The sequence below is a fragment of the Glycine max genome, chromosome 6 (genome assembly GCF_000004515.6).
Source record: "Glycine max cultivar Williams 82 chromosome 6, Glycine_max_v4.0, whole genome shotgun sequence".
Lineage (NCBI taxonomy): Eukaryota > Viridiplantae > Streptophyta > Magnoliopsida > Fabales > Fabaceae > Glycine > Glycine max.
The window spans coordinates 10,540,005-10,550,976 of NC_038242.2; the positions used below are offsets into that span (position 1 = coordinate 10,540,005).

The 10,972-nt window shown below is 29.3% G+C and overlaps 1 protein-coding gene across 3 annotated transcripts; it reads right to left on the reverse strand.

Annotated features, from left to right (window-relative positions):
• Positions 1-3,236: 3,236 nt before the first annotated feature.
• LOC100777818 (calcineurin B-like protein 4) lies at positions 3,237-9,931 on the reverse strand. 3 transcript variants are annotated; one of them, XR_001388626.3, is made up of 10 exons: positions 9,637-9,863; positions 6,470-6,680; positions 5,449-5,531; positions 5,286-5,345; positions 4,927-5,035; positions 4,680-4,732; positions 4,438-4,518; positions 4,226-4,338; positions 3,997-4,136; positions 3,237-3,450 (listed from the first exon to the last, which is right to left on the reverse strand). XR_001388626.3 is itself a non-coding variant. In XM_003526665.5 (9 exons), exons 2-9 carry the CDS (start codon positions 6,576-6,578, stop codon positions 4,073-4,075), a joined length of 645 nt encoding a protein of 214 aa, XP_003526713.1. In that variant the 5' UTR covers positions 6,579-6,680; positions 9,637-9,931; the 3' UTR covers positions 3,237-4,072. The 3 variants fall into 3 exon arrangements, 2 of the variants coding, with proteins under 2 accessions (XP_003526713.1, XP_003526714.1); XM_003526665.5 differs by having other exon boundaries at positions 3,237-4,136; positions 6,497-6,680; positions 9,637-9,931; XM_003526666.5 differs by having other exon boundaries at positions 3,298-4,136; positions 9,637-9,862.
• Positions 9,932-10,972: the final 1,041 nt, after the last annotated feature.

Below are 10,972 nucleotides of genomic sequence, written 5' to 3' on the forward strand. Positions count from 1 at the left end.
TGCATTTGCATAGATAGCGACAGCGATAAAAAAAAAAAAAAAAAGAGCAATAATACTCAAATGCAAATCTTAAGGGAAAAAAATAAAAACTACTAGTCTTTATTAAAAATATTTATTATACTTAAAATATTATATATATATATATATATATATATATATATATATATATTATTTAATACATATTTTTAAGGTAATTATTATCTCCTTCTCATAACTACTGATCTTCTAGTTTTATTTTGAATTTGATTATTTTAAAGTAGTAATTAAAAAATCAAAAGTTAAGCAGCATTGTGATAATATATATATATATAAATTATGGTTATTGTTGTATTTTATTCTCTAATGCAATCCTCTCACTTTAATTTAGATGATGTAAGTCATTATATTTTTCCAAAATAATTGATATTTTAGAAAATTAAAATTAACTATTTATTAATTATATCTTTATTAATTAACCATTATAAGTACTTACTGTAATATTTAATATTAAATAATGACATTTTAATCCAAATATTATAATACCCCTCCATCCAAAAATAATTATAATTTTAAATGATTTTTCCCAGACAATAATAATAATAAATAGATGAAAGAATAATAATTTTATAAAATTACTCTTATATCATTATTAGTTCATTTTTAAATTTTATAGTTTATAATTAATATATAAGAGATATAAATAAATAAAAAAAGATTAATATTATATTAAAAACTAAAATAACAATTATTTGAGGATAAATTAATTTTTCTTACATGATAATTACAATGAGAATAGGAAATAATATGTTGTATCCATAAAATATTTTTTATTTCGTATATATTAATCTCAAACATTAATAATTATGGGAAGAATGCAGTAATAAAAAAACATTAAATATTCTTTAATTAATGTCTTCGAGATGTTCCAGGATACGATTATAATAATCAAATAGCTTCTTATCTATAGAGGGTTAGGTTGTAATTAAAACGAAAATGATTATGGTTATTTTGCTCTCTTTTTTAAAGGAAAATTATTATTTTGCTTTTATTAGCTTATAGTATGTTTTCTTTCTTAGAAATGCTAGTTGTGTAGTTGTAATACTAATTGAATTCGAAAGAAGACTTGGTTTTGACATGTCAAACTTTAATACTTCATAGCTTGACTTATTTGCGTTTATAAACAATATAAATGAGATTCAGATTCATTTTCAAATAAAATGAGATTATTTTTTAATAAATTTCTTCATAAGTATTTATAGGAGAATAAATAAAAATGATAAAATAAATTGAACTAATCTCATAAGTTAAAATAAACTTATCACCTTAACTATTATAGAGAAATTATATGAAATAATTTCTATAAAAGTTAAAGTGCTAAATTTTAACTTGTAGTAAAAAATTTAACATTTTATTGTTTTCTTTTCTTTTTTCATGAGAACTGTTTATGATTTTTTTAATCTAAACAAGACCTAAATCTTAGATGATTATAATGTAAAAGAACAGTTATAATTATTCCAAATTGATAAGGAAATCCTTTGAAATTGAAACTACAATTAATAATCATTTTATCAAATTTTGATCAGTAGATATAATTTCTTTTATAACTATTTTTTTGTATAAGTATTTATAGAAAAGTTTATCTAAAACTTAAATGATTATAATGAGAAAAAAAATTGTAATTCTTTAAAATTGATAGGGTAATCCTTCCAAATTAAGATTAAAATTAATTACCATTTTTATCAAATTTAAATGATTAAATACAATCTCTTTTATACTAATTCGGCTTCTCGATCTAATATTATTAGCGTTCCAGAACCAGTTCAAAAACAAGAAACATACAAAAGCAATTCTCATGTGATATATATGCCTTGAAAATACCGACTAAAATTAAATGAAAGATTCAAACATGAAGTTTACGTATAAGTGCAGATCATGAGGTGATAATATTAACAGCTTCTTTGGTTTCGATTCTTCCTATATTTTTACACACGTACGTCCACCTAGAAGCATCAAGTTATATATAGCCTCTGCATATTTGATTCAAAGTGACGTAATTTTTGCATATTATACGTGTATGTTGAACATGTGTCCAAACAAGCACTTAATTCTATTACCCAAGAGACTTTGATCAATAAGTTAAGCCTCTCCGGAAGAGACTCAAAGTCCACGCGTGGATGAGAATTAATCTTGAAAAAAAACGTAATTTTCTAGAATATAATCTTCGGTTCTTTAATTAAAACATTTTTTTACTGATTTAATTAAAATATTGTTAAAATTTTTAAAAATAAGCTAATTAAAAATGAAGATATAATTTGTATGTAACTATCTATTATATTAACTTTTTCATAAACTTATTTCAAAATAAAAAATTAATTATACACTTAAATTTGTGACGTCGTGTAGGAAAGTGACTCTCCATAAAGGATTGGCTCCCACCTCTTACATGAATCAATGAGTGCTTGGTGCAATCATTTAGCTGATGACCAAAAAGAAAATAACAATCACAGCAAGAAAAGACAACAAAGAAAAATTAAATATTTAGCTGGCTTAAAAAAAATTAACATCAGAAAAGAGGACTCATCTAATAATTTGTAGTCGAAAATTGGAGAATTTATTTTTTGAAAAGTAGTCTACAAAATTGTTTCAATTCAACTCCTTTAAAAATAAAATAAATACATGAAATTACAAAGTTATTTTTTTTTCTTAATTACACAACAGAAACAAGTTTTGGTTGTCTAGGTTCACTATATATACACAACAATAGTATAGCTAAGTTAGTCAAGTGTTTATACAAAATGAAAATAAGTTTTCTTGTCTACGATGGATATACACTATTTTTGTAGTAGTGAGGGACATTTTCGTCAACATAAAAAACATTATACCAGGTCTCTGGGGGTGGGGGGAAGCACAACATTGAAAAGTCTAACACTGCAGTCTATATTCAATCCATGTTTAGCAATTGCATAAGCTCACCGATTAGCTTCCCTCCTCCATATGTGATGCCACGGTACTTTATTTTTTTGTTATCGGCAAATGTTAGTAGTTTGATTGTTAATATTTTGTTAATGAAAAATCAAAAGTCACAACTTTTTCTTCCCTCTTCCTTTTATCACCAAGTTAATCTTATAATTCCGTGATGCAGAATACTTGCCGAGGAGCGATGACAAACTGATGAATTTGATCCACATGCATGCAGGGTAAAAAAAGCTAGATGCCCGGGTGAGCAATTAGGGAAGATAAGTTGAATGCCACGTAAATTTTGCTTGACAAAGAGTATTAATTCTTGACTTTTCTGATCATAGCTGTAATATCTCAATGGACAATAAGAAACTTAAGCATTGAATATAGGCATAGCAAGTCATTTCTTGCCTTCCACATACCACCAATAGCTGTAACATTTAAATCCAGCCTACCATGCATTACTTAATATCTACGTGCTGTTATTTTATTAGTCCGTATTAGCATGAGTTCCTGTATCAAACGAAGCACAGTGGAGATAGTAATCGTGTTAACGGTTATTCAAACAACTATCCAAAGGCAAAATTCTCAATATATACCTAAAAACTCACAAGCAGCAAAAATGGCCGAGTAACATGGGCCGGTTGCTACATCCTACTCACTCACATCTCTCGTATATACATATACATAATGTACAAGCTAACCTTGCATTGGAATTAACAGTTCATGTGAACAATTCGTAACCTTAGATCGATATTACTATCATCATATTCATAGGTTCAGCTACTACAAACTACAAACTACAAAGAACTTCAGTTTGTGTCTGAGCATTTGCAAAACCAGGTGTAGAAATTGTTTTCCCCGGGAACCATAGACGAAATTTTATTCTTGTATTGGCACCGCAGGTAAGGTCATCTCTTAACAGCAATAATATATCAAGAGACGAAATCAAAGATATATATGGTATGTTTGGATACAAACCAGAAGTGTTTTTTAGAGCTTTTCTATTAAAAATATAGAACTTTTTCCAATAGAAAAATTCTCAAGAGTACTTCTAACCTTGTATTCAAAATGACTCAAATACTACTATGCTAGTGTATAGCATCATTATTGGTGAAGCCAAAACCTCCCAGAGTCACATCTCTGACTCTTCAATATCCGTTCCTGTGACAAAACTGGGAAAAGCCAAGGTAATATCCCTGCAACACGGGGAGGAGACAAGCATCAAAACTAAGAAAAGTTTTCTGAAATTCCAAAAATAAGGCTCATGGAGAGTGAATATACTGACTTCAGATATGGAAGTGTCATATTCTTTATCAAGGATGGATGCTTGGACACAAATGCTTTCCATTCATCTTGATCGATCCTTCCATCACCGTTTATATCAGCATCACTAAAAGTCTGTTGGTAAGAAGGTACACAACTTAATTAAGGAACGCCAAATTCAAGGGAGTTTTTAAGAGTAATAAAAATAAGGTAAAACTTTTACGATTTATGAACCTTATCCACAATGGTTTCAATCATATCATCTGAAAGCTCAAGATCCGACTCATGCAAAAGTGCCAATACCATCTCCTTTAACTGCAGATAAACCATTCTAATAAAGGGTTGTTCTAAACGTATATTGAGCAAGCATTTATATCTATGAATTATGGATAAGACTAGAGAACCAAAGCATGATATTAGAATAACTTTAAAAATCACGTAAATTTATCAAGGAAATGAAAGAAAATTAAGCATACCTCCTCTCGTTCAATAAACCCTGTCTGCCTCAGATCATACAACCTAAAAGCAACTGCAAAATCATTATTCTCAATTTAGCAAAAAGATAAGAATCTGGAAGGTGACTCAAAATCTTTAATGCAACTGAACATAGATAACCAGTACATACTTCTTGCAGATAGACTACTTATTACAGGAAACTCCATAATTCGGGGGAAAATAAGACATTAAAACATGAAATCTTTAGGCTGGAAGGGTCGATCTTACAGGTAATCTTGTCTTCTAATGCTGCATTTGGGTGAAAAACACCCAGTGATCGAACAAATTCCCCAAACTCAATGACCCCGTTGCGCTTGAGATCAAATAAGTCAAAAATCTGTGGAGAAACAAAGTGAGTATGCATCAGAATGAAACAGTACGAGTGCCAGAGTCAAAAGTGATGAGACTGTCAATGTAGAACAAAATTTAAATGATACATCTGATAAAAAGTTTTTACTGAAAAGTAAACAATCCTGAGCAACTTGCCAACTTCGGATACTATAAGTAATTAGCCTATAGCACAAAGTCTCCAAGAACTTTGAGGTCAATGAATCTTAAACTGAAGAGTATGGATTATATTTACATACCCTATCTGCAAACAGATTTTTCTTGTTTTTATTCCTGAATAGTGCCAGCTGGAATTCTTCCTGGAATGAAAGATGATCAAGAAGTGAATTATCTAAGAGATTAATCAGGTGCCAACTTTAAGGACATCTCATCTAAACTGGAAAACTTAAAAGCCTAACTCACCCTGTGAATAAGACCATCTTCAATAATTGAATTGCTCAACTTCTTGTAGAGTTCATGCAAGGCCTCTACTTCACTAACAGTAACTGTGAAGAAAGAAAAAAAAAAACTTATTTTGTCAGTTTTGAAACTTAATATCCTGCTCATGAGAATGACAAATCACGACTTAGGAGGTTTCTACAAACAGAAATGTAAAATATAAAGCTGAAGTCTACAAAGCCCCTTGTCTATGATGTACTGCAACAGTAAATATTACTGGCCTGTATTTTGTGTAATCTTTTTCGGTCATTAACGCCTTGGCTTGTGCTGAATGAAACTAAATGCTTTGCATTTGGAATGAAAAACAAAATGTTTGAAGAGAAAGTTCAATGCATTGCAATGACATTTCATGTTTTCAAAATAACATTGCCGAAAATATATTAGATAAAAAGAGTACAGAAAAAAAAATGAATTTGTGGTTTTAGTGTTTTCCACAGCTTGAGCATCAAATTCAACATTATGATTTAAAAATGTTCTCTTGATCCAAGAGGGGGGTGCGTGTACCTATCTTTAGCGGAAGATATAAAAGAGAGTTTAGAAACTATCGCTGGCAAAATGCAAGTACTGCATTTTTAACATTGACTGTGTACATGGAGAAGAATCAGATTTGAATACTTCGATGCTCCAATTGCAAGTTCTGATATTGAGCAACAAAGCCATATTTTTAAATACAACTTCATTAGATTATCATTTGTCATAATCAACTATCAGTAATTAAGTGCAACTAAAAGGACTAATCCAGTGAATTTGAAATTGAAGTTTTAGGTCATTGGTTTATTTTGTATTGTATATTAAAGATTAGCAAACCTTACAAGCATATTAAGTCATTAATTTACTAAATCTACAAATTGAAACAAGGGAGAATAATGCCCGTAATGGAACTAGATGGAATAGAATTACAAGAAACGTGGGTAAGTAAAAGGATTATGATGGTTCTCAGCCGAAGACAAATCAAAATTTTAACAGCATAGCTGCAAGAATTTACCATTCAATGATGGATCATGGTACTCACAAGGTGTCACAGATGCAAGAACAGTGGGTTCCTCATAACCTTGTGCTTCGGTTTTCTTTGAAGTTGAACAGTAGCAGCCCATTAAATATAACCGCAAAAATCACTCCCAAATTTATTGACAAACAGTATTTTCATTCCAGGGAAGGACCAAAATTTTAATCACAATTATGCTGAATTTGAATATCTGCAACAAAAAAAATACTAATAGTTTAAATCACAATTGTGCTGCCAAGGAAGACATGAGACTCTAGAGGGCCAACTTTCATCTTCTGGTTGTAGACAATTTGCTTGTGATGGAAAATTAACAAAGAGATAACGTAATTATCTCATTTTACAACCATACAATGTAAATAAACAATTCAGTCATATATAAATTGTATAAAGCCGACAAAAACTTGAAAAAGAAAAATATATAAATAATCTCTTTAATTACTGACTCACGTCATTTCATCCATTAACTTTCATTTAACGAGGTAATGACCCTTTAACTTACAAGATTAGTACACAAACTAACTTGAACAACTACAATTAACGGAACAACTGTGTGTGTGTGGGGGGGGGGTCGGAGTTCAGGACTATTACTTTCGATCACTTTGATCTATAAAAAATATGTCAAACTACATTCAGCCGTAAAATACGCATTTTTCAAAGGTCAGTAAATCATAATTGGTGTTTATCCATTTGGGTCAGACTGCTCACAATATTTTACTTCCCAAAGTGTTCAAAAAAGACAAAGCAGATCAGATCAAGGAAGAAAGAAACAGTTTGTCCGTGGTTATTTTGGACAAATCTATAGCATAAAACAACTCTGATGATTGAAACATGCTCTCATATTCAATGGACGGGTCACATTTTTTTTTCTTTTCTTTAAAATATTTCTTTCCAGGTTTTTTAATATACTCAACTGCTCAAGACGCAGTAATAACACTGTAATAAAAAAAACATTTAATGAAAAAAATCGCGTTGATATCACACCCAACATGCATATTTTTTTTATACAATTCCACTATCTCAATTTAACGTGACTCTGTTAAATTTAATTGATGGCTCAAATTCATTTTCCAAATGAAACGGACATGAAAAAGAAAAAGATAGTAATTCAAGTCCTATTCGCACCAAAAATATTTTAAACCCATGAGACCAACTCCAAATCAAAGTAAACAAGGATCGGCACTCGGCAGGCATGGTCTCATACTGTAATGACACCAGTTATCATAGGTTCTCAGTTTGGTAGCCACGCGCGTGTTCCTTTCGTGACCAACCAACCAATTACCAAATTGCTGAATAAACAATTTTTAAAACTTACATGAATGGATGGATAGATTTTTAAAAAATTATAGGAGTATGGATATGTTTTAAAACATGATTTTGGAATGTCATAGTTTTTCTAAAAAAATAATAAAATCGTATTTTAGATCCCGACTTTAAATATTTTAGTTTTTTTTTTTATAAAAGTCATGATTTTGAAAATAACTTTAGTATTTTTTTTAAAATGATTCAGGGTCCAAAATTTTAAAAAAAAATAGTAAAGTCATTTTTAAGAACACAATTTCTATAAAAAAAATGCTTAAAGTAATATTTTGGAATATGACTTTATTGTTTTAAAAAAATTGTGACGTTCTAAACGATTTATTATATCCTATATTTTTTTAAAAAAATTATTCATTTCTGTAATTTTTTTAAAAATAAACTCATTTCTGTGATTTTGCCCAAATTCGACAATGCTTGATATTAAAAAAGAAACAGCATTATTTAATAGTAGTATATAATTTCACAGGAAATTCATAAATCTTTTATTTTCCAAAAAAAATAGGAGCAATTCTTTTCTTAAAAATAAAATGAGACCATTCTTCTTTTTCTCCGTGCACCTTTTCAATAGGCACAAAATCACAATACACGAGGCTGTAGGTGACGATTATATTTATTCTATTCACGAGGGGCAAAGTTTACAGTTCAAATTTTCTACTTAAAATTCGCATCTGCTAAAAAAACTCCCACCTTTTTACATTACTAATTATTTGTCTATGTTAAAAATAATAGGAGAATTTTTTTCAAAGAAATTAAGTATTAAATTGTTAATGTTTGGTTAAGAAAACAAAATTTTAGAAAGTGAGAAAAGATTAAATTACTCCGTTTTTCTCTAAACTATTTGGGAGATTTTTAGGTAGATCAAACCTTTTTTACGTATAACTATAACAATAAAGAACATTTTTTTAGATAAAAAGATTCAACTAACTTAAGTCCTCGTACATTTACTTTATTTTCGGACCACTAAGCTAATCTTAATGAACTAGATTATATAGTGACCTTTTTTTTGTGAAGATTTTACAGTGACTTGAAACTGCTAGAATATGATAATTGTTTTGACAAATAAGAAAATTCTAATGACTCAATTAAAAAAAATTACATGATCAAGAACACAATTAAAAAATTTTAGTTTAACTTATTTGAAAAATCACAAATAATTTAGGATCGACCCAATAATTTAACAAAAAAAAAATGCCCCTCAACCGAACAAATAGAGGAGAGTTATTCTTTTTTCTTTTTTTACTACAAGAGGAGAGTTTTTCTTAGTTTTCTTGAAAATTAAATAGTTTTTTATAACAAAATATTTATCTCATGAAAAAATTATATTATTTTAAAATTTCAATAATAATTTTTTATATAATTTGTTTATTTTTCCTCATCTAAATAACTTACTTTATCTCTGATGTTTCTTTATTGTGTATTTCATTCCTCCGGTAAAGAAAGTGTAAAGGAAAACTAGATTTGTTCGAATCTAATGTGAATAATTGATAACAAAGCGCAAGCAGAGGAGGGAGATTGTAGAGGAGGATCTACGCGGGATAATTCAGGAACGGTCAAATAATAGAAACATGATTGTGTTCTTGAGAGTTAAGACTACTTCAAATGCAGATTTCCATCTAAATCAAAATCAATTGTACCAAGCGAGATTCTTGCTATGGACAAAGGACAAGATCGGATACATATACTTGAAATGAATCAAACAGAATCTCTCTCTTCCGAAGAAGGAGGCAAACAAGCACCGAGGAAGACATCATTTCCAACAGACACAAATGAAATGAATGGCTGCAAAAACAAACAAAGAGAGAGAGAGAGAGAGAGAGAGAGAGGCTAACCTGTCAATGGTTATATATGTTGTTAGACTTGAGCATCAAAGTTGAACGAACTTCTTGAATTGGATTGTAATAGCAAGCAGAGAGAAAACAGCAATGGAGATGGCGCAGGAGGAATAGTTTCAACGTTTATTAAACCTATAGCTTGGGTTGCAATTCGGAGTTTGAGTTGTATATTTATAATATAATCAAGAGAACCATTAGACTCTAGAGTAAAATCGTAATCGGAGTCGCAAATTTTTCAATTTTCAAGTGTTTTTTTATATCTATTCCAGCTGGTAGCTGGCCCCACCAACAATGCCCGTTATGACTCCACACCTTACCAATTTATACACGACTCGACCAAATTATGTATATACATAAGCATATACAATACTATTTTGCCCCCCAAAAAAATAAATATACAATTCTATATAGCATTTCCTTTCTATTTTTATTTCTTAAAACATACTGCATAGTTACTTGATTTGGAGAGGAGGAGGTCGGAGGACTAAAATAATCAAAAAAAGTAAGACAGAATAATAAAGGTTTAAACATCGATTTGTTGTTCAAGTTGTTTTTAAAAATTTAATTTAATTCTAAGTTTTTAAACGATTTAGTTTGGTCATTAAAATTTTAAGTATGCATCAATATAATCATATTTATTGAATTGGATTAATCTGTTAAAATTACAAAATCCAATGATTTTCTTTTAAAAATAATGATTATTTTTAACCGTCATTCTATCTATTATTATTTTTAAAATTACACACCCTACCGCCTTCTTCTGCTTCCTCCTCCACCACCACCCCCTCTCCCAATTCCATTATATGATTTTATTGGCACATTCAATTATTTAAAATCAAGTCCAATTTCTTTTATTTTATAAGCAAGATAAAGTCAAAATTTATGTCATATAATTCACTAAAAAAAAAAACCATGTCATATATAAACTGAAAATAAATATTCATTGACTCACTTGAATATGCATCCAATAAAATTGGTTTGCTTCACGAAAAGATTTCTTACAAAATGGTTTTGGCACAGTACTTTGCACTTTGCAGTCAAACACTTAAATATACACCATTTATTTTCCTTACTGTTTTTAGCACTGATATTCAACGTTTCATGCCGGTTGTATCCTTATCTAAAGTCTACCTAAATCTTGTAATGAAAAATTGATTGGATTAAGTTTTGGGTTTCATATTTTAATTTTATTTTAATGTTTATCTTAGTTTGGCTCCTCCTTTAAACTTTTATACTCCCTTTTCCATTATTAATCTTTTGGATCACCCATCGTTATTCATTCATCTTAAGAGTGAAAGGATTTTCCATTATTAAATTAAATTTGTACGTAAGT